The sequence below is a fragment of the Alligator mississippiensis genome, chromosome 11 (assembly GCF_030867095.1).
Source record: "Alligator mississippiensis isolate rAllMis1 chromosome 11, rAllMis1, whole genome shotgun sequence".
Taxonomy (NCBI): domain Eukaryota; kingdom Metazoa; phylum Chordata; order Crocodylia; family Alligatoridae; genus Alligator; species Alligator mississippiensis.
In genome coordinates, this window is record NC_081834.1 from 52,342,001 (window position 1) to 52,363,935 (window position 21,935).

The 21,935-nt window shown below is 46.6% G+C and overlaps 3 protein-coding genes across 3 annotated transcripts; 2 read left to right on the forward strand and 1 right to left on the reverse strand.

Moving 5' to 3' along the window:
• Positions 1-3,910: 3,910 nt before the first annotated feature.
• On the forward strand, positions 3,911-4,384 carry LOC132243676 (ribonuclease pancreatic-like). Its single transcript, XM_059714066.1, has one exon. It carries the CDS (start codon positions 3,911-3,913, stop codon positions 4,382-4,384), a length of 474 nt encoding a protein of 157 aa, XP_059570049.1.
• Positions 4,385-13,645: 9,261 nt separating this feature from the next.
• LOC132243677 (olfactory receptor 14I1-like) lies at positions 13,646-14,602 on the reverse strand. The gene has a single exon (XM_059714067.1). The coding sequence runs from the start codon at positions 14,600-14,602 to the stop codon at positions 13,646-13,648; it is 957 nt and encodes a 318-aa protein (XP_059570050.1).
• A 5,327-nt stretch (positions 14,603-19,929) lies between these two features.
• Positions 19,930-20,859, forward strand: LOC132243678 (olfactory receptor 14A16-like). The gene has a single exon (XM_059714068.1). The coding sequence runs from the start codon at positions 19,930-19,932 to the stop codon at positions 20,857-20,859; it is 930 nt and encodes a 309-aa protein (XP_059570051.1).
• The last annotated feature ends 1,076 nt before the right edge of the window (positions 20,860-21,935 follow it).

Genomic DNA, 21,935 nt, shown 5'->3' on the forward strand with positions numbered 1-21,935 from the left:
CCTGTTCCTGGCCTGGGCACAGTCATGGGTCAAGAGGCAAGCCTTGGGCTCTGCTCAGCAGTCAGCAGGGAGTCCAGACCTGGCGTGACCGTGTTTTTCAGGAGTGCAGAAGAGCTGTGGGCCTCTGCTGCCCTTACCTGGGGCTCAGGAGGGTGCAGGGAGTCCTGGCCTTTTATGTGCAGGGGTCAGGAGAGGTGCGGGTCAACGTCCTGCTGTGAGACCTTTGCAGGCACTTGGTGAGTGAGTTTGTGAGCGGCAGGAGGTGAGGGAGGGCAGGACTCTTTGTAGGATGGAGGGGGGGAACCGGGGCGCAGTGCCAATGCCTGCAAGGTCCAGGTCCAGGACCACGGGGCATGGGACAGGCCAAGATTGCTCCTTGGTGCTCCTGTTTCCTCCTGATCTGCACCAGCATGTGGTGCGAGAGGTCTTCTCACCACCGGGAGCTCACGTGTCCTTGGTCCCTCCAGGTCAAAGAAAAACCGGCACTCCTGGAGGGTCTGTGCTACAGGACCAGGAGGTACTACACCAGCTCCTGGCCAGAGATCCGGGCAGCAGCAATAAATTTTACCGGTGAAAGAGGATGCCTGGTCCCTGTGCATTTCCCCCACCCCCACTAGGAATGGGAAAGCTGTTGCTGAACAGGATCGGGCTTCAAATCAGCCTGTGCCTCAGGCTCCCCAGAAAGCACTGGGAAAGCATGATGCTCCCAGTGTTGCATGGCTGGTGTGGAGGGGGACTGAACCAGACAGCAGGGCTGGGGGTGATGGCAGAGAAGCCCTGGGCCGAGGTTCAGTCATCCTGAGTGATGGAGACGTGTCTGGGACGTGGTCACCTGGCACGGCTCAGGATTGCTCGGCACCACTTCATGGGGGAGGCAAATGGGATGGGGCAGGGACCTCCTGGGCCGCAGCGTGCAGGGAGTGTGTTGGTCGTAACCGCCTGTGATGGCAAACACAGCACAGGGGAACCAGCGACCTGCCTCGGGGCTGAGTTCTCCTTGCGCCCCGACCGGGGGAAGCTGATCGGTTGTCCCTGCTGTGTGTTTAGGCATCATGCTGGAGTACAGCAGCCCAGGGACTACCAGGTGGCTGAACATCGCCCACTTGCAGAGCTGTAAGTCAGAAATCCAGCCCCTGCCCTTCCCTTCTGGAGCCCAGAAGGAGCTGAGAGGCTGCAGGACCCCGAGAGACCGCACGTCTGCATGCATTGTGCACTGCCCACCCCACATCACTCCTGAGCCCCGATGCCCAGGGATGACCCGCCTGTGGCGCTGCTAGCACAAGTGGTCTGTTCATGAATGTCTCCTCTCTCCTTCCAGCTCTGAGGTCTCTGGAAAAGGACTCATCACCACCAGTCCAAATCGCGGCCACCCAGGTCCTGGAGGCAATCTCGAAAAGCCCTTGGGGAAGGGTACAATCTTTAGACGCAAACCATGGGCGTACTCTGCCCCGTATATTTTCTGTTTTGCTTTGGGTGCCTGAGGCCCGGCACAAACTAAGAGCAAGCTGCTACGCATGCATGTGTGTGCACACGCACGATTTCTGTAAATAAATTCTGTTCCTGGTTCCTCTGGCTGTTGTGGCTTCTGTCCTGAACACGGCAGAGAGAGAGGGGGGCGAAGCCTGGTAGCTTGGGGAGCGTGTGTCTGCTTGGTTGGGGCGTCCTGCCTTTTGGGGGGTTGTGTGGGCAGTGAGGTGGGCATTGCTGCTGAAGTCAGGGCATAGGTGCTACCACGTGTTAACCAGGAGCTGGCGCTCTCCCAGGCACACAGGCTAGGTACAGATGTTCAGGGATGTTAGATTGGGTTAAAAATGGCCACCCAATTTAACTTAGTTCACTTGGGTGCGGACCTTCAACTTGATTGACCCAACTAGGGATTGAAGTATGAACTTTACAGAAGTTCAGGAAGTTTGGTGGATCAGGTTGCCCATTTATAGACCAAAGTTAACCCTATTTGTGATGTGGGCTAACAGATCAGGCCTGACAAGACTGATCTAACTAAGTCCTGTACAGCCCGCAGCAGCAGCCTGTCTCTGCCCCGTGCACAGATCTGGGGGCACGTGCCCCCCCGGGACTGTGCTGAGGTGTGTGCCCCCTGCACCTCTGGGCAAGCCTCTCGGGCTTCGAGCATCCCGTGACCTGCCCCGGGGGCACCATTCATCCCAGCGCCTGCCCCTCTCTCTGCTCCACACCCACCCTCAGCATGGGGGCCTTGATCTGCACCCCCATTCTCCTTCCTCTTCCCCCCTTACCTGCTGCAGTGGGCAGTACTGCACCCCTGATATGTAACTCCTTAGCTAACATATTCCAAAAATTACACAATGAACCTTGTTGCACAACTACAAGGCAACGGCATCATGCCACCAAACTCCCAAAGCCCCCTCCCCTTCCATGGGCAAAGCTGGGGGCTGAGAGCGATCGGGGCTCTACCGTGGACCATGTTGAAATGTGCTCAAGAGATCTGAGGAAGAGGTCCATGCCCTCCGCTAGAAATTTAAAACGAAGAAAAATGAATTGTCAGTGCAAAGCACAACTGATTTTACAATGACACGAATAAAGGTTTGCAAAAACTATTCAATATTTGTGCCTTAAATTTCCACTCAAAATGAAACTAAATTGCATTTTCAAACGAGAAGGCGATGTCAGGTAGCAAGAAAACCAACATTTAAGGGTGTTTCAACATGCACGTTTCCCAAGTGGAATAACGCAGAACGCAGTCGAACTTAGGAGCTGCCTTCCAAGTGCGATGAAGCAGAAGTGTCAGGTCAGAAAACCGTGGGGATTATTGAGCACCCCACCCTGGGGGGCCAGGGACCCGAGTCAGAGATGCACGTAGCTATTCCTGCTCTCCAGCTGCAAGACTGCCAGGCACCCTGGAGCACTCTGCTTTGCTGCCCACCCCAGTCTTCCCCCTGTCCTGCCCCACTGCCCTGCGGAGGTGGGGGAGAGCCGAGTGCTGTGGGATGCCTGAGACATGAGCAACCTCCCAGCGCGCGTTGTGCAGCGTGCAGATATGACTGGAAGTGCTTCAACAACCAAAAGCTAACAACAGTTTCTTGAGCCGGGCTCATTTTTTGGAGCACTGTGGCCCTTTCTGGAGGGCTTCTTAGGGCTTGCTGTCTGCTCACTCACCCTTTGAAGCATTCGTTGCTTTTGAAGCGAATGCTGCATCTGCCCGGGGCCTAGGCTCCATGCAGAAGGAGAGAAAGATGCCTGCAGAGATGGCTCCCAAGACAAGAAGAGATCTTCCTTCTTCCCCTCCTTCCCCTTGGGGCTGCAGGGAAGGGGAATGCCACCCTAAATAGGAAAGGGCCCTGATACCACCCCATGATTCATGCTCCCCACAAGCTCCTGGAGACCAAGTGGGTATTTGTTCTGCCCCGAGCCCTTCTTCAGAGGCTCACCGTGCCCGCACTGGGCTTCCTAATAATATGGCCCCTGCTCTGGGGTTCGTCGTGCCTGCCCTAGGGCGCCTCAAAGCTGCCCCTCTCTGGGGCTGGGGTCTATGTACCCCGCACACAACCCGGGGTCTATGTTCCCCACATGCAACCCACTGGTTGCGCTCATCACCGCACGCTGCGCCTTCACCAGGGCTCTCTTGCTCTCCCTGGCAGTCTCTACTCCCTAGGAGCAGGCACTGAGGTCCCCTGTGACAATGCCAATAACAATTCTCCTTTTTCTAGGTGATGAGGATCTCTGTATGGCACTAATGGCTGCTGAGAGAGAAAGGGGCTTTAGGGTATTGGTGATGGGAGGGAGAGGTAGGGAGGATAGGGTGGGGGGAGGTGATGGGTTTTGGGTACATAACAGAGTCGGGTGGATGGTTAATCCGTACTCCTTATAACCATCTCCACCCATGTCCCCTGCCCCTTCCACAACTGCAGGTGGATCGAGTGGCTCTGCGGAAGCCATGTCTCCCAGGGGGCCCTGTGCCGCCGTGCTGCTGATGTTCCTGATGCTGACCCTGATGTCTTCCTGGCCGACCGCGGACGGCAAGGAATCACAATACGAGAAGTTCCAGCAACAGCATATCGACGAGGTGCCAGACCAGCTGTTCAATGACCTCTACTGCAACACGCGGATGAAGCAGCAGAAGATGACCACTCGCAAGTGCAAAGTCTTCAACACCTTCATTCACTCAGATTTAGGAACAGTAGAAGCCGTCTGCACACAGACCGGGACTAAGAAGCCCAACAACAGGTATTACAGCAACAACAGCTTCTATGTCACTGACTGCAAACTTATAAGAAAGGACCCACGGCAAGGCTGTGTGTACGGGACAACCACCTTGTCCCGGAGGATTTGCATAACCTGTGAGCAAGTCTACGGAGCTGGACTGGCACCTGTCCACTATGGCAGCTACAAAGAGTGCTTCCCCAAGTAGCCAGGGGTGGGGCAGGCCTTGACCCCGCTGCATCCCTCAGCTTTTGCTTGGAGCGAAAGGCTTGGTCACAGAGGCCCCAAATCCACCTCATTCACTAGTTACAGTCAGAGGTGCAACAGAGCAGCTGGGCTCACAGGGCAGGGACAACGCAGTGGGGAAGCGGTGACTTATGGCATGGTTGCACAACTTTGGCAGCCGCTGTTATTCCCACATCCAAAGTTACGTCCCACGTCCCACATCCATCTCCCCTCCTTAGTCACGCTACTGCTTATTTCATATGTAGTATACAGAACAGGTACTCCCAGCCCAGCCGTTCTCCTCTTCGTTATTCTTTATGATGTACTGATTCTGGAATCAGAAAGATTCCAGTGCTTTAAGATGCCAAACCATATTTATACAACTAGCAATGATAGAAATTGTTACATTTTTCATTTATAGTGTAGGGACTGACTAGAATTATTATCTGGAGTTCATTAAATTTAAGCCTAAAACACTATAAACCTTTGATTAACCTTCTTAGAGCCAACTTCTAATAGCAGCGCAATTCCAGAAACAACAGGAAGACTGTGAATGACATGTTAATATTATCAGCTGTGTAAAATTAAAACATATCATTTGTAATTTTGAGTGTGTAGCTTAATATAGAACATGCAAAATTTGCTCTTTTTTCCCTACCACCATTTTATTACAGTATTACAGATTTTGTAAAACAGTTCTTACAAAGAATTTTTCCCTTATTTTTCTCTTAATGACACAGGTGGGGCAATGGCTTCCATGAAAGCATTCTAGAAATGAATATGCCGGACTGTTCACCTCCTGGATGGATCTCTGGAACGCGAACCTAGATGGATCGTTTTCAGGGAAAATTAGTATCTTGAAAACTCAGGAGATGGACTGATTTCTTGCAATTCAAACGTGTCTGTTTTCTCACATTTTTTGAAGAGCTGTATGAAATCTCCGATGCCATGGCAGATGCAGAAGTAGGAAACCACACTTTGGTCACTGAATTTATCCTCCTGGGATTTGAAATTCTTCCAGACTTACAAATACTTCTCTTCCCGTTGTTTTTCATACAGCCATTGCTACCATGGCTGGGAACGTCCTCATTATTGCACTCATCATAGCTGTTCAGCATCTGCACACCCCCATGTACTTCTTCCTGGCGAACTTGTCCTGCTTGGAGACCTGCTATACCTGCACCCTCCTGCCCAGGATGCTGTCCAGCTTCCTCACTGGAGACAAAACCATCTCATTCTCTGGCTGCTTCATCCAATTTTTTTTCTTTGGTATCTTGATAGTTACAGAGTGTTGTCTCTTATCCGTGATGTCTTATGATCGGTACTTAGCCATATGTAAACCACTGCATTATGCAGCCCTTATGAGTGACAGATTTGTTTCAGCCTTGCTGCTGGCTCATGGATCAGTGGGTTTATAGTTGCCTCCATTTTATCTCTCTTCTTGTTACAATTAACCTTCTGTGGACCCAATCAAGTTGACCATTTCTTTGTGACCACATTCCGTTGATTAAACTCTCCTGCAGTGACACTTATGAGATTGAGCTGACAGTTTTTAGTCTTAGCTTTATTTTCCTTTTGTCCCCATTCCTTTTGACTCTAACGTCCTATGTCTGTATTATCACCACCATACTGAGAATCTCTTCCACTACTGGGAGACAAAAGGCCTTTTCCACCTGTTCCTCTCATATTACTGTGGTGACCATTTTCTATGGGACCCTAATTTGAGTGTACATGTTCCCAGGAACCAACACCCTTAGAGCCCTGAAGAAAATATTCTCTCTTTCCTACACTGTGCTGACTCCATTGGCCAACCCTCTCATTTACAGCCTGCGAAACAAGGAAGCCAAGGAGGCTGTAAGGAAAGCTGTCTGTGTGTGTATGAATTGGAGAAGAATGAAAACATTGTTAAACTCTATTAGCAGGTTGAAGCAAAATGGAAATAACAGGAATCAGAGCTCTGGAAAATGAATGGCTCCCGGCCCAGGGGTTTTCCGGTGAATTCTAAAAGGAAGAGGAACTTTTGAGAGATTTATTTCACACCCGGTTCTATTGAACGGATTGTCCTGCTACCACAGCGTTCACTTAAAAATTGCTCCAGATAAAAATAGTGAATGGATTTTAAGAGGATAACTTCTCTGTGCTTCAAGCCAGTATACACAGATTGTCTTCAACCAAAGGCTTCCTACGCTTAGGCCCAAATCTGAAGTCTAACTTTCCCTTTAGGTTGCACACAGTCAGGGTGTTATCAAGTTGATGTGGTAAAAACCTAATCTCTTGGACTAATTGTTCACACTCTTGTATCCTATCCCTCAAACGGTTTAGGTTGTCTAAAAGAATGGGCAGAAATGACTTGAACACAAACTTTATTCCATCTGTAACTCGCTTTCAAATTGTTCATTGGTAAATATGTGTTTCACTTAAGTCACAGCCAGCTCTGAGTAGGTTTATACTGCACTCTAGTGAATGAACAAGAGATTTAACAGAACAGCTTGTTTTTCCTGCCTGGACATGAGAATTATACTGCTGAAATAACACAGGAATGTAGGAAGCTGGATTTTCTAATGTTGTGTTGAGATCCTCGTAAGAAAAGTGGTAATGGTGGGAATGCCTAAATATCCATTATAAATTGGGAATCTCTCTTTGGCAGGCAAGGTGAATCTGCTTTGTGTTATTTGCTTGCTTTTTCTAGCCTTGACTAATACATTTGTACTTGCATCTTAACACACCTCTAGTGCTGGAAATAATCACACAAGAGTGCAGATTCTGCTGACAATGTTTAATGGATTGCAAGAGAAGACCTCTCTACAAATCACCATGCAGACCCTCATCCCAGACTCTGGCACCTGACACACACACACATTTCCATGTGACTGACATCCCATCATGATCTGTAGCACAGTTCATGTGGCTTCCGGGGACAGCTCTTGCTGCAACCATCAGCTGCTGACATAAAGGCTGCTCCTTGGCCTCCCTGGTTTGAAGAGGCTCCCACATTAGCCTGAATATATCTTTGGTGTGGTAGCTGCTGGCATGAAGGGAGAGCAAGGCGTAGCCACAAGGAAGGCCTTTTGGTGCTTGGAAGTGCATGAGCTTATTCCCTGGGTGTTGTCCTTCACTAGTTATACAAATGTCTGAAGTCAGGTTGGCCATCAAGGTCTACTGATGATACCTCTTCCATGCAACCAACCATGAGCACAAGCTCACAATGCCTGCAAAACAAGGCCCATGTCTGGATCTATTCTGAAGACTGGCTAATAGCCATAGGTGGTTGTGGTACAAGTGAAAATGCCAGGGCAAGAGCAGCACAGTGACTTCCACCAAAGTCCTTCCCACAAACATTTTACCAGTCATTCCCACCCAGCTGAACATGCAATGGGTGCTTTGCTCAGGGCTGAGGAAACCCAAAGAAACTACAGACACTTTCAGTAGCCTCCTGCTGATGGAGAAGTGGCAGTGCATTCAAATGCTCACTAAGCCCCAACTGGAAGGGTGATGGGTGTACATGCCAGTCCCATGACTTTCTGGATCACGCACAAATGCCGGGAAGACTGGGCTCAGGACACATGTGAGGTCTGCTCGTACCCTAAGAGAAATGTAAAAAGGGCTCTTTTTTCTTTTTCTCTTCCACTACAAACAAAGTCCTGTGTTCTGACTCCTTCCTTCAGACCTCGCATACAATCCCAGAGGCAAAGAAATAAAGCAGCCCCTGAAGAAAGCAATCAGGGAATATGTGGTATATTTTATGAAACATATTTTATGAAAAAGGGATCTAATCTTGAGTCAAGAGTATTCAAGTGAAGGACAAACCACTATGTCGGTTGGTAAATTGTTCTTTATCTTTACTGTTAATAGCTGTCTCATATGCAGAAATAAGGCAATTTAGAAAACTGAGAGCTCAGACTAAGCTTCAGTAGATATTGGTTTCAAATGTGGTTTTTGTCCCTGGCCAACTGGTTAGTTTTGGCAAATTACTTCCCCTCTATCTATCTTAGTTGCCTGCCTATAAAATGGGGGTTATGGCCATGAGCTCTTTCTTCAAGCACTTTGAGTAGAAGCCTATTACCCCAGATAGCTGATTGAGTGGCTAATTAGTACAATTTCTGTACCTATGTGCCTGATTGCAATTACATAATTATGTTGCAGAATCTCCACCCTTGGAGGTTTTTAAGACCTGGCTAGACATAGCCTTGGCTGGGATGCTCTAGTTGGGGGATGATCCTACTTTGAGCAGGAGGTTGGACTAGATGCGACCTCTTAAAGTCCCTTCCAACCGTAACTTTCTATGATCTATGTATATAGATGAATTGCATGGCTATGTTTTAACCATGTAAATTGGCTGTGCAGCCACTGAACATGCTGCATGGAGCTACACATCCTCTCCAGAGAGATGTGTGGTAGCTATCTGCACTCTTGGGCAATTTTGTTACATACCCATCTCTGTCCACAGCCTACATGGACCCTGGGTAGTCTAGAAAACACAGCTGTGCTAAAAGCACAGCTACCAGGACTTTGCCAGGTGTTCCATATGTAGCTGCTGACCATTGAGCAGCCTATTCATGAAAGAGGACCCCAGGGCCATGTGTGGCTGTAGAGAGAAAAGAAAGTAGGCATAGTGTCATTCTGGATGGCCAGGTTTGGGGGTCACCCAGGGTTAGAAGAAGAAACTAATATCTGAGGGGAGTGTGCAGAGTCTGAGTCTAAGGGAGTGAAGAAGCTACCTGGGGAAAAGAGTCAGAGATCCAGAGGGTCAGGAGGCCAGCCAGGTTGGGTATCCAGGAGATCAAACCAGAGTCGGGTTAGGTACCCAAAGGTCCAGACCAAATTCAGGGCCCATGGGCAAGCTGACTCAGGTATCCAGGGAATCCATCAGAGAGCCTGTAGAGGCACTAGCCAAGGGAGAGGCAGCCTGAGCACATCAAGACAGCATTGCTACCCAGATACTTCTTTTAGGGCAGGGATTTTTTTAATAGAGAGGGGCAAAGAATCCACTGACATCCTGAGCCGGTGTCTTATCTCTCTATATGAGAGCTGCTGTGACAATGTGCCCTCTGCCCCTGTGCTAGGAGCTGAGTTGACAATCTGCCTGCTGCAATGCCCTAGGAAGAGTAGCAGGTTTTCCCTGGCCAGGGCAGAAAGGTGCCCAGGTATAGTTCTGTAGCCTTCCAGTGTGCAGAGCCTCTGCCTTGACACAGCTTCCAGACAGTTGCTGGCACACTGGAGGAATGATCTATGAGCGCACCCTTTGTTTGGAAGTACATGGCGTGTATGTTGGGGAGGGGGGAGATGTCCTGAAATCATTGCCTATCCTCACCGCACAGGTATCCAGAGCAGGTGCACTGCCCTCCTGTTTCCTCCGTGGGAGAGCAGACATGACTAGCATTGCCTTCCATAGATATCTGCACAGCTCTGAGGCTTCACAAGATAACCAAGTTCATCCTTTCACTCAAGGCAGAATCATCCCTATCTAAACCACCTTGCACAAGTGTTTATCAGTTTTTTTCTTAATGTTTTAGGAACAAACCCTCACACCTACCTACCAGGCATAAAACCTGAAATATCAAACACCCATTAATTTGCCACAAACAAAGGTGGGGAGTGAGTGTGCTATCAAACAAGTGCTACTGCAAGAGTGAAAAAAGAGTTTGTTAAAATATGCTCAAGAGAATGAAGGAAGAGGACCACACCACCTAGTACAGAAGGCAAAACCCCTCATCATCCATGGAAAAAGCTGACCATGGGGTAAAATTCCTTCCTGACCCTCTTCCCTTTCCCTACCTCCTTCCTAAGATGTGAAGCCAATAACTGTACACAATACTCTAGGTCTGGCAGAGCCAGTGTGGAGTGGAAAGATATCATCATCTCTTGTATCTTGAGCCTAAAACTCTTGTTGATATAGCTCCAAATTACAAGTACTTTTTTGTGTGCATCACATTACTCACACATGATGTGTCTGTGATCCACTAAAACCACCTGATTCATCTCAGCAGTGCTGCTACCCAGGCAGTTGTCTCCTATTCTGTATTTTGCATTTCATGTTTCTTTCTTAGATACAGCACCATATGTAGGTCTGCTCATAACTTTATTCTACTGTCTCTAGCCCAGCTCCCAAACCTATTTTTGGTGGTGTCTCAGGGCCTCCATAAATATGACTCTAGCCACTAGAGTAGGAAAGAGCCCTCGCAGGCTGGCGGGCACAGCTTATATTGAAAACACAAAGTAAAACTCTACCGGCATTGGTGTGAGCTGATTCAACAGAAAGTACCAGAAAGTAACTTAAGATTCACACATGCAGATTCATCACATTCATGTAGCTCACATCATCGAGATCCTTTTTAATTTCAGTTCTATCTTCTGATGAGTTTGCAATCCTTCCCAGCTTCCTGTCATCTCCAATCTTGATATGGAAGCTTTCTCCTCCAGCTTGTAAATCACTAATAAACATCTTAAACATTACTGCAGAGCTTTCCAAACTTTTCATGTTGGTGACACACTTTTTAGACATGCATCATTTCTCAACACAGTAATTCAGTTCCGGGGGAGGGGCCAAGGGAAGCAGACGTGAGTAAGGGAGCTCCGCGGTGCCCTTCCGCAAAATTTTCTGCATTTCGCGCGACACACCTATACACTGCCGCCGACACACTAATGTGTCGCGGCACACAGTTTGGAAAGCTCTGCATTACTGGGCCCAGGACAGATTCCTGTGGGATCCCACTTGAAACCTTCTGCCACTCAAAAATTAATCCATTTATCATTAGATGTTGCGAACAGTTATTGAACCAATTACTGACTTCTAGTAATTTTATGATAAAGTCATGTGGGACTATATCTGTAGCCTTACTGAAGTCCAAATAGACTATGTTCACTGCATTCACTGGTGGTAGTTTGGTCATACTATTTTTCTGGTCTGTTCTGTAGCTCAAGGGTCTGCATGTTGAACTAGTAAGTACAAGGATGTGAGTTCAAGACTGGGTATAAGCCTTTAAATTTGGACCTGGGCACTAGAACTTTAAGGAAACTTTTGATTGCAGAGCTGCTGGCCACTACCTTTGAAAACTTGTGGTAACTGGGAGAGATCCTGGACAACTAGAAAAACGCAAATCTAGCACCCATCCAGGGATCCACTTGGCAACCTTATCTCAGTCCCTGGGAAAATCATGGAAGCGGTCCCCAAGGAATCAATTTCTAAGCAGCTGGAGGAGAAGATGGTGACTGATTAGGAACAGTCAGCATGGATTCACCAAAGGTAAGTCATACCTGACTGCCTTCTATGACAAGATGACTGGCTCTGTGGATATAGGGCGAACAATAGAGATGATATACCTTGACTCAAGACAAGGCTTTTGATATGGTCTCCCACACCATTTTCACAGGCAAGCTAAGGAAGTATGGATTGGATAAATGGTCTGTAAGGTAGATAGAAAATTGGCTGGATAATTGGGTTCAAAGGATAGTAATCAATGGTTTGATGTGTAGCTGAGAGCTGGTATCAAGTGGAGTATTCCAGGGGTTGGTCCTGGGGCTGATTTTATTCAATATCTTCATCCATGACCTAGAAGATGGCATAGAGTGTGCCCACAGCAAGTTTGCAGATGCCATCAAGCTGTGGGAAGTAGTAGCTACACTAAAAGGTAGGGCTAGGATTCAGCGTGACCTGGAGGACAAATTGGAGGATTGGACCAAAAGAAAACTCATGAGGTTCTACCTTGGGGGTCTTCAAGAGGAGACTGGACAAGCACCTAGCTGGGGTCATCTGACCCCAGTGCTTTTTCCTGCCCAGGGCAGGGGGTCGGACTTGATGATCTACCAATGTCCCTTCCGACCCTAACATCTACAAATCTATGAATAAGGACAAGTGCAAAGTCCTGCACTTAGGACAGAACAATCCCATGCACCAGTATATGCTGGGGACTGACTGGCTGGGCATCAGCTCTGCAGAACAGGATTTGGGGCTACAGTGGACAATAAGCTGAATATGAGCCAGCAGTGTGCCCTTGTTGCCAAGAAGGCTAACAGCATACTGGACCACGTTGGTAGGTGTGTTGCCAGTAGGTCAAGGGGAGTGATTTTTCCCCTCTATTCAGCACCAGTGAGGCCAAATGTGGGGTACTGTGTCCAGTTTGTGTCCCCTGCCCCTACAGAAAGGATGTGGACAAATTGGAGAGAGTCCAGCACAGGGCAACAAAAATGGGGAGGGAGACTAGGGCACATGACTTCTAAGGAGAGGCTAAAGGAACTGGACTTATTTAGTCTGGAGCAGAGAAGACTGACAGGGGATTTAATAGCAGCCTTTAACTCCCTGCAGGGTGGTACCAAAGAGGATGCAGCTGGGCTGTTCTCAGTGGTGGTAGATGACAGAACATGTTAAACGTGATTAAAAAGAAGACCCTTAGTCTTAATTGGACACACTCAATTTTAATTTTAATAACTCAATAATATCATCAGCATTAAAATATTCTCTCTCTTGGGATTCCCCATTTAAAAAGAAAAACCATGATATAAGGAAATACCAGCTGAGAAATCATGCAGATGGGCATCTAAGCAAACATTCCTAATTTCCTCACCACCACCCTGCCCCACCCCCCGTGCATCCATCTGCCCAAGTACTTCCAAATACCTACACCGGAAGAAAAAAAGCCCACTGACTGACTGATGGGGAGTATGCTTTTAAGAAACACAGGTAAGCTCTCATCCCACAGAACACCTTTGATTCCCTGAAATCCACTACAGACTTGTCTCTGCTATTGATTTGACAAGGAAGGTGATGAATTACCACAGTGACCCAGTTCCAGCAGCAAAATAGCACGTAAGGAAGCTTTGTGCCTAGCATCCCATCCAGCAAACTTTGACCATGAAGGACTATTAACTAAGTTCACATTCATAGGTGACCTGAATTAGCAGGGGCATTAGCACAGGGGAAGAGCAAGGTTAATCTTAACTTGCTGGAGCTGTAGCAACATACCTTGAGCACTTTCACACCAAGCTCCTTTGAGATGGGAGAGATGGTATCATCAACTTCTAAGTATAGGAAGTCTAATTGCAATTAAGATGTTTTAAATCTAGAGGAACTTTACTTACATCAGTGAAGATGGTGTGGATTGCACCCTGCTTTACTGTGGTGAACATATCTATCAGTTATACTACACACACACACACACACACACACACACACACACATATATATATATATATATATATATATATATATATATATATCAATGCAGAAAAAAGAATAATTAAATAACACTCATGAGAAAAAGCTGGACACTTGCTTCCCGGTGAATATTTTACAGACAATCACTTTCCCAAGGCCAGCTTTGATCTCCTTATTCCTCATGCTGTAAATGACAGGGTTGACCATTGGCGGCAATATGGCATAAAGGACAGATTCTATGAGATCCAGAATGGATGGGGTGCTGGAAGTTGGTTTCAAGTAAGCCGAAATGCCAGTGAGAAGAAACAAGGAGACCACAATGAGGTGAGGAACACAGGTGGAGAAGGCTTTATGCTGGCCCTGCTCTGAGGGGATTCTTAGTACTGCAGTAAAGATCTGAACATATGATACAAGGATGAAAACAAAACAGCTTAAATATAAACAGACACTAAAGGCAAGTATCCCTGCCTCACTGAGATAGGAGTCAGAGCAGGAGAGCTGGAGCAGCTGGGGGACATCACAGAAAAACTTGTTGACGATGTTGGAGCGACAGAAAGGTAACCGAAAAGTGTTACCAGTGTGCAGTGCAGAGTAGGGAATGGCACTGACCCATGCACTGACTGCCATCTGGACGCAAGCTCTCCTGTTCATGATGGTCTCATAATGCAATGGTTTGCAGATGGCAATGTATCGATCATAAGCCATGATGGTGAGGAAGGCAAAATTGGCTGTAGCAAAGAAAAAGAAGAGGAAAACTTGGGCAACACATCCAGCATAGGAAATCAACCCGGTGTTCCACAGGGAATTGCCCATGGATTTGGGGACAGTCACAGAGATAGTTCCCAAGTCGAGGATGGACAAATTCAGGAGGAAGAAGTACATGGGAGTGTGAAGGTGGTGGTCGAGGGCTACCACCACGATAACAAGGAGATTCCCTATCAGAGCTGCCAGGTACGCTGCTAGAAAGATGGCAAAGTGTAAAAGCTGCAGCTCCTGGACGTTAGAAAATTCCTGGAAGAGGAACTCGGTTACAGTGGTTTGGTTGGACATTGCCTTCTTCAAACCATTGTATGATGCCTGTGGAGGGAACAAAAAGCTCAGCAATCAGTATCAGAATGGCTCTGATTCTCCTGTCAAAAACATCTCACACGCTCACTTTCAAATAAACACAGGATCAACTGGAGCCAGATCTTTAGTCTACGGGAAAAGTTTGGTTTTGAAGGAATATTTTGATTTGGATGCAAAACTGAGCAATAGTGTTATTCAGCAGGCACTAGGAGACAGATGACATTCTTGCTATCAGCTAGGAGGTGTAAACTCACTACGCTTTCAAAATTCGTGTTGTATTCAGGTTCATTATGAAACTACTGTTACATGGGAGATCTTTTGTAGCGTTCACAGGGCTGAGTCACCTGCAGCATCTGTCCCAAAACTCGGCTGGAAAAAATAAGAGCAAATACAACCTTTAGGTTTAAACCTTTAGTTAAAAAAGGTCCCAACCCCACTGTGAAAAAAACCATACAGCGCATCTAGCAAACAGTAACAGTAATGTTTTAACATGGCATCGCTCCATCTTCCCGAGGATATACCACACAGGACCTGCTTGTAAGAAATAACTCCACACCAAAGTTTTGCATGCAGACTGACTGCCACCTGGTTGCAAACTAGCATACAGGGCTGCATAAGAGCTGGATTGTCATCTCTATGTGAAAAGGAGGTACTACTATCACTCGGATACTTCTGCTCTGTATAACCAAGCTGTCACTTTGCCACAAGGACCAAAAGCAGGATTTTGGAGGGAGTCTGCCTTACTCTGGTGATTGCTACACAGCAGTTGGGTTTAGCCTGCAGTAACGGGGCCAAAAACACAGAATCCCAGCCTCACTGACTTTCTTTATGCCCTTCATTTCCAATTCTGTGTATTCAGACTTGAAGCAACTTACCGTGCTGGTCTTTGTGGGGGTTTCCACAAGCTTCTGTTGCATTTGGTCCTCCGCTGTCAGTATTCGTTGCTCATTACCCAGCTCTCAATCTATCTAGTCTCTCTTGCCTCTGCCACTATAGCTTCTAGATAATAAAGACATGGATGATTTGATTCAAACCTATTTCTGTCTACAGATGAACTGGCTGTAGCTGCCTCTGAGTCTCCTGTACTGAAAGGGCAGAAGATGCAGTAAGGTGATTTATCTGTGTCACTCTCCTAAGGGCTTGTGGGACTCGCTCCCTAGAGCTCTTCTTTGCTCAGAAGCAGGGGCCCCAAAGTAAACACTCCTGATTTAATGGTTTTTAAAGGCAAAATGACCATCCTGGGTCTGTAGTTTGACCTACTGTAAGGCACAGGTCATAAGTTTCATCCAGGGTTCCCTGGCTCCTAGCTCAGTGTAAATTTTGGGACATATTGACAAAGGTTTTTAGGTACCCGCAGATGCTGAGAGATGTTCAGTTGAATGTAGAAAGCTCCACGAGCTGGTTGGCTAGTTCCTTTTGTTTAAGTGGTGCTTAAAATCACAATAGCTGCTTACCTAAGTCTTTAGATATCTCAATGCCTATGGAAACCTGGTCCTGAATCTATGGCATCCTTTATACCCTTTCTCAATAAGGGGCAAACTGCCATGACTCAGATTGCAACCACTAAGGGATAAAACCATGCACAGAGGTAGTTATCACAAACTAGGGAAATCTCCTCCTCCTCTACTTCTGGGAGACTTATTTTTCCTATCCCATTAGGTTCCTTGAAAATCATAGTCTAACTTGACAGCAAGACCAACCAGGCACCAGGTACTGGAAAGACAAGCTAAAATGATTAGGGCTTGTGAGATCTAAGCCCAATGCTGTAATGAAGGCCAGATAAAGTTTGCCTACAAGGATTGCTAAGCACCCAAAATGCACCTTCTGTACGTGTTCAGAAGCAATGAAATTCAATCACCTAACTGCATGTTTCCTTTCTAGGCTCCACTGTAATCCATGTTAATGCTGGGAGGGTGCCTCATCCTGTGGAGGAATCTCATCCTATAGTTGCTCTCCAAGCATGGCTAAGTCACACAGACAGCTGTGAGCTTAGTGTACCAACTTTTAGCACAAAGGATTAGTGTTTGGAGCACTCACCCACCAAGTGGGAGACCTGAGTGTGAGGCCCTTCTGCAGCAGTGTCTATTGAGTCTGCTGAGCGCTGGAGTCAATTGTTTTGGGACAGAGGAATCGAGGAAAGGAAGGATCCTGAGGAAAGGAAGGAGGGGGAGCAGCAGGGTAAGGACTCTGGACTTCAGAAAAGCAGACTTGGACTCCCTCAGGGAACTAATGGGCATGATCCCCTGGGAAGCCATGGGTCCTCCTGGACTCCATTGCATTTTAAAGAAACCTTAGTGAGAGAGCAAGAACAAAGTATCCCGGTGCACAGGAAGACTAGCAAGTACAGCAGAAGACCAACTTGGCTTAGCAAGAAACTTCAGTGAGACAAAACACAAAAAGGAAGGGCACAAGAAGGGGAAACTTGAACAAACTACTAGGGAGGAGTATATTATACATTATATATTGCTTGGATGTCCAGAGATGAAATCAGAAAAGCCAAAACACAACTGGAGCTGCAGCTAGCAAGGGATGTGACGGTTAACTTGAAGGGTTTCTACAAGTATGTTAGCAACACCAGGAAGATTAGGGAAAGGGTGGGTCCTTTACTGAATGGGGAAGGCAACCTAGTGACAGAAAATGCAGGAAAGGCTGAAGTACTCAATGCCTTTTTCACATCTGCCTTCAAAGGAGAGGTCAAGTGCCAGACGACTGCACCTGGCAGTCCAATTTGGGGAGGAGGAGAGCAGGCAACAATGGTGAAATAACAAGTTAGGGACTATTTAGAAAAACTGGACGTGTACAAGTCCATGGGGCCCAATGAAATGCACCCAAGGGTGCTGAGAGAGTCGGCCAAAGTGACCGCAGAACCACTGGGCATTATCTTTGAAAACTCACGGTGATCGAGGGAGGTCCAGAAAAGGACAAATATAGTGCCCATCTTTAAGAAAAAGGAGGAGGAGCATCTGAGGCACTACAGACCAGTCAGCCTCACCTCAGTCCCTGGAAAAATCATGATATTCTCAAGAAGGGGAGGAGGGAGGAACTGGGAAACTATAGGCCAGTTGGTCTCACCTCTATCCTTGGGAAAACTCCTGAAAAAATCATTAAGGATCACATTTGTGGGAGCCCAGCAGGGAAAATAATTCTGAAAGGAAATCAGCACGGTGCTCTATTTACTAGGGCACCCCCTGGAGCAACTAGAAACAATGGCCACAAATTGATGGAGAGAAGATTTAGGTTGGACATTAGAAAGAACTTCTTCACAATAAGGGTTGCCAAAATCTGGAATAGGTTTCCAAGGGAGGTGGTGCTCTCCCCTACCTTGGGGGTCTTCAAGAGGGGACTGGACAACCACCTAGCTGGGGTCATCTGACCCCAGCGCTCTTTCCTGCCCTGGGTTCGGACTCAACGATCTACTAAGGTCCCTTCCAGCCCTAATATCTATGAATCTATGAGTAGGGGGTAAGGAAGCTGAGAAGCAGGGGAGTGGCAGTAGGGAGGGATAGGAGGGAAGTTGGGGAAGAAATACACAATGTTGCTGGTGTTCATGGAGATTGTGAATGCAGGATGGGCAGTTGGTTTGGGTTGGGAGAGGGGGCACTCTCCTTCCTCTCCTTGAGCATACCCACTGGATTGGATTTCCCCAAAGGACTGGTCACCCCTCCAGCATTTATCTAGATGATAGGTGAACCTAAAAGGGAAACAGGCTCCTGGTGATTAAATTGCATTGCTTCTGAAGGTGTAAGCAGCTAAATCTTAGGTACTTAGGAATCATTGAGGGCAAACTTTATCTGGCCTTCATTGCAGCATTTGACTTGGATCTCGCTTAGACTGAGTCATCTTAACTTCTTCTCTTCAGTGCCTGGTGCCTGGCTGCTCTTGCTATCATGTCTGACTGTGATTTTCTAGGATTCTATCAGGACAGGAAATTAAAGAAGTGTCCCTGAAATAAATAAGGGGGAAGACTTGCTACTTCATGATAACTTGGTGCATGTTTGGTACAACCTGACTCATGGCAGTTTGCCCCTTGTTGAGAGAGAGTATAGATGATGCCATACATTCAGGATCAGGTATCATAGGCACTGAGATTCTTAAAGATTTAGGTAAGCAGCTCATGGGATTTAAAACAGCTCCTAAGCGAAGGGAACTAGCCAAACTGCTTATGTAGCTTGCTAAATTTAACTGAGCATCTGTCTGCATGTGGGTGCAAAAAATCCATTATCAATCCGTCCCACAGGATACATAGAAGCAGGGAGCCCTGGGTGAAACCTATGACCTGTGCTTTACAGTAGATCAAACAACAGATTCACAATTGTCTCTTTATCTTTAAAAACAATTCGTTCAAGGGTGTTTGCCTCTGGGTCTCTGCTTTGGAGCTATCCAGAGCTCTAGGGAATGAGTCTCACAAGCCCTTAGAAGAGGGACACAGATAAAGCACCTTACTGCAGTTTTTGTTCTTTCATGCCAGGGATGCTCAGAGGCAGTGACACCCAGTTCATCTGTACACAGAAATAGGCTTGAATCAAATATCAGTGCCTGTCTTCTAGAAACACAGTGGCAGAAGTAAGAGTATTTAAGTAGGTTCAGAGCTGTGTACTGAGCAAAGGATCCTGTCAGTGAAGGATCAAATGCAACAGAAGCTTGTGGAAAAAACCCACTAACAGCATGGTAAGTTGCTTCAAGTCCGAATGCATAGAATGGGAAGCTAGGGACAGAAAGAAAGTCAATGAGATTGGGATTGTGTGTCTGGCCAGGTTGCTGCAAGATGAAACCAAATGCTGTGCATAAATGAGAAGAGCACTGCAGTAGTAAGGTAGACTCCCTCCCAAATTCAGCTTTTGGTGCAGGGCACAGACTGGTTATACAGAGCAGAAGTATCAGAGAGATAGTAGTATATCTGCTTTTCACATAGAGATGACAATCCAGCTGGTATGTAGCACCATATGTTAGTCTGCAACCAGGTGGCAGTCAGTCTGTGCACAAACCTTGGGGGGGGAATTATTATATAGAAGCTCATACTATTGAGATATATATCAAATAGTATGAGCTTGTATGTAATAATATATTATATGTAATAATATATAATATATATTATATGTATACAATTATATACACACACACACACACACACACACACACACACACACACACACCCTTGAAGAAGGAGGAGTGACATGTGAATGTTTGGAAGATAGTTTGTGAGATGTTTCTGACGGGAGAATCAGAGCCTTTGAGCTTTATTTTTCGGATCCTGACCACTGCCCTTGTTCTTTCCACCACAGGCATCCCCCAATGGAGTGAAAAAGGCAATGTCCAACCAAACCACTGTAACCGAGTTCCTCCTCCTGGAATTTTCTGACAGCCGGGAGCTGCAGCTTTTACACTTTGCCATCTTTCTAGCAGCGTACCTGGCAGCTCTGATAGGGAATCTCCTTGTTATCATGGTGGTAGCCCTCGACCACCACCTTCACACTCCCATGTACTTCTTCCTCATGAATTTGTCCATCCTAGACCTAGGAAGCATCTCTGTGACTGTCCCCAAATCCATGGGCAATTCCCTGTGGAACACCAGGTTGATTTCCTATGCTGGATGTGTTGCCCAAGTTTTCCTTTTCTTCTTCTTCGCTACAGCCAACTTTGCCTTCCTCACCATCATGGCTTATGATCGATACATTGCCATCTGCAAACCACTGCATTATGAGACCATCATGAACAGGAGAGCTTGTGTCCAGATGGCAGTCAGTGCATGGGTCAGTGCCATTCTTTATTCTGCACTGCACACTGGTAACACTTTTCGGTTACCTTTTTGCCACTCCAGCATTATCAACAAGTTTTTCTGTGATGTCCCCGAGCTGCTCAAGCTCTCCTGCTCTGACTCCTCTCTCAGTGAATTTGGGATTCTTATCTTTAGTGTGTGTTTATATTTCATCTGTTTTGGTTTCATTGTTGTATCATATGTTCAGATCTTCAGTATGGTACTGAGAATCCCTTCAAACCAGGGCCGGCATAAAGCTTTCTCAACCTGTATTCCTCACCTTGTTGTGGTCTCCTTGCTTGTTTTCACTGCCACGGTTGCATACATGAAGCCCACATCCAACTCCCCATCAGGTCTGGATCTCATGGGGGATGTTCTGTATGCCGTACTGCCACCAATAGTCAATCCAATCATCTACAGCATTAGGAACAAGGAAATCAAAGCTGCCCTTGGGAAATATATTGCCTGGAATTTATTCAGCTGAAAGAAAGAGCCCATCTTTTTCTCATAAGTGTCATTTGATTATCTTTTTCTGCGTATAGGTATTTAACCGGTAGATAAGTCCACAAAAGTAAGGCAATGTGCAATCCAGACCAACTCCACTGAAGAAATTAAAGTGCCTAAAGATCACAATTAGACTTTCTTTCCTTAGAAGTTTATACTGCCCTCTTTCCCATCTTAAAGGAGCTTGATGACAAAGTGCTACAGTATGTAGTTACAGCTCCAGTGAGTTAAAATTAATCCTTGCTCTGGCTTTGTGCTAATGTCCCCGCTAATTCAATCTACTTGTAAGCATGTACTTGCTTAACAGTCCTTCACAGTCAAAGGTGGCTGGATGTGATGCTAGTCACACAGCTTCCTTATGTGCTATTGACTCCAGAAACTGGTGTATGTAAATCATGCTAACCCCTGGAACTCACAGATCATTAAGACTTAAAAGCCATACTTGTGCTAATTAATCAACTCCCTTGTAAAATCAAGAGCAGACGAAAGTCAAGAAGTGGATTTCAGGGAACCTCTGGCATTCTGTAGGCTAAGACCTCATCTTTGAGCCTTAAATCCATACTCCCCATCAGCCAAGCAGCGGACTTTTTTTCTTCAGGACAGGTATTCGGAAGTGCTTGGGAAGATGGATGCAATGAGGGGGGAAATGTTTGCTTAGAGGGACATCTGCATGATTGCTCAGCTATTATTTCCTCATAGCCTTGTTTTTGTGTAAATGGGGAATCCGGGGGGGGGGGGGGGAGGGGGGGGATGGATTTCTCTCCACAATGATGAAGAGTGGAAAAGACAAGTAGAAAGTGTCAGCATTGCTCAGCTCCTGTTGAAAGAATTGTTTTAAGGTCACCAGTATTATTGAGTAATTAAACTAAGTGTGCCCATGTATTACTCTAACTAAGGTCCTTTTTATCATGTCAAATAAAGAAAGTAAGTATATGTTGTTCATGAAATTGAATTTCTGGGCAGTTGACTACAGAATCCACTGATGAACTGCACTTCACCCTATTACGCTTTCTCTAGAGGGGCTCTTTCTAGAGAATATTCAACCACAATGTGGTT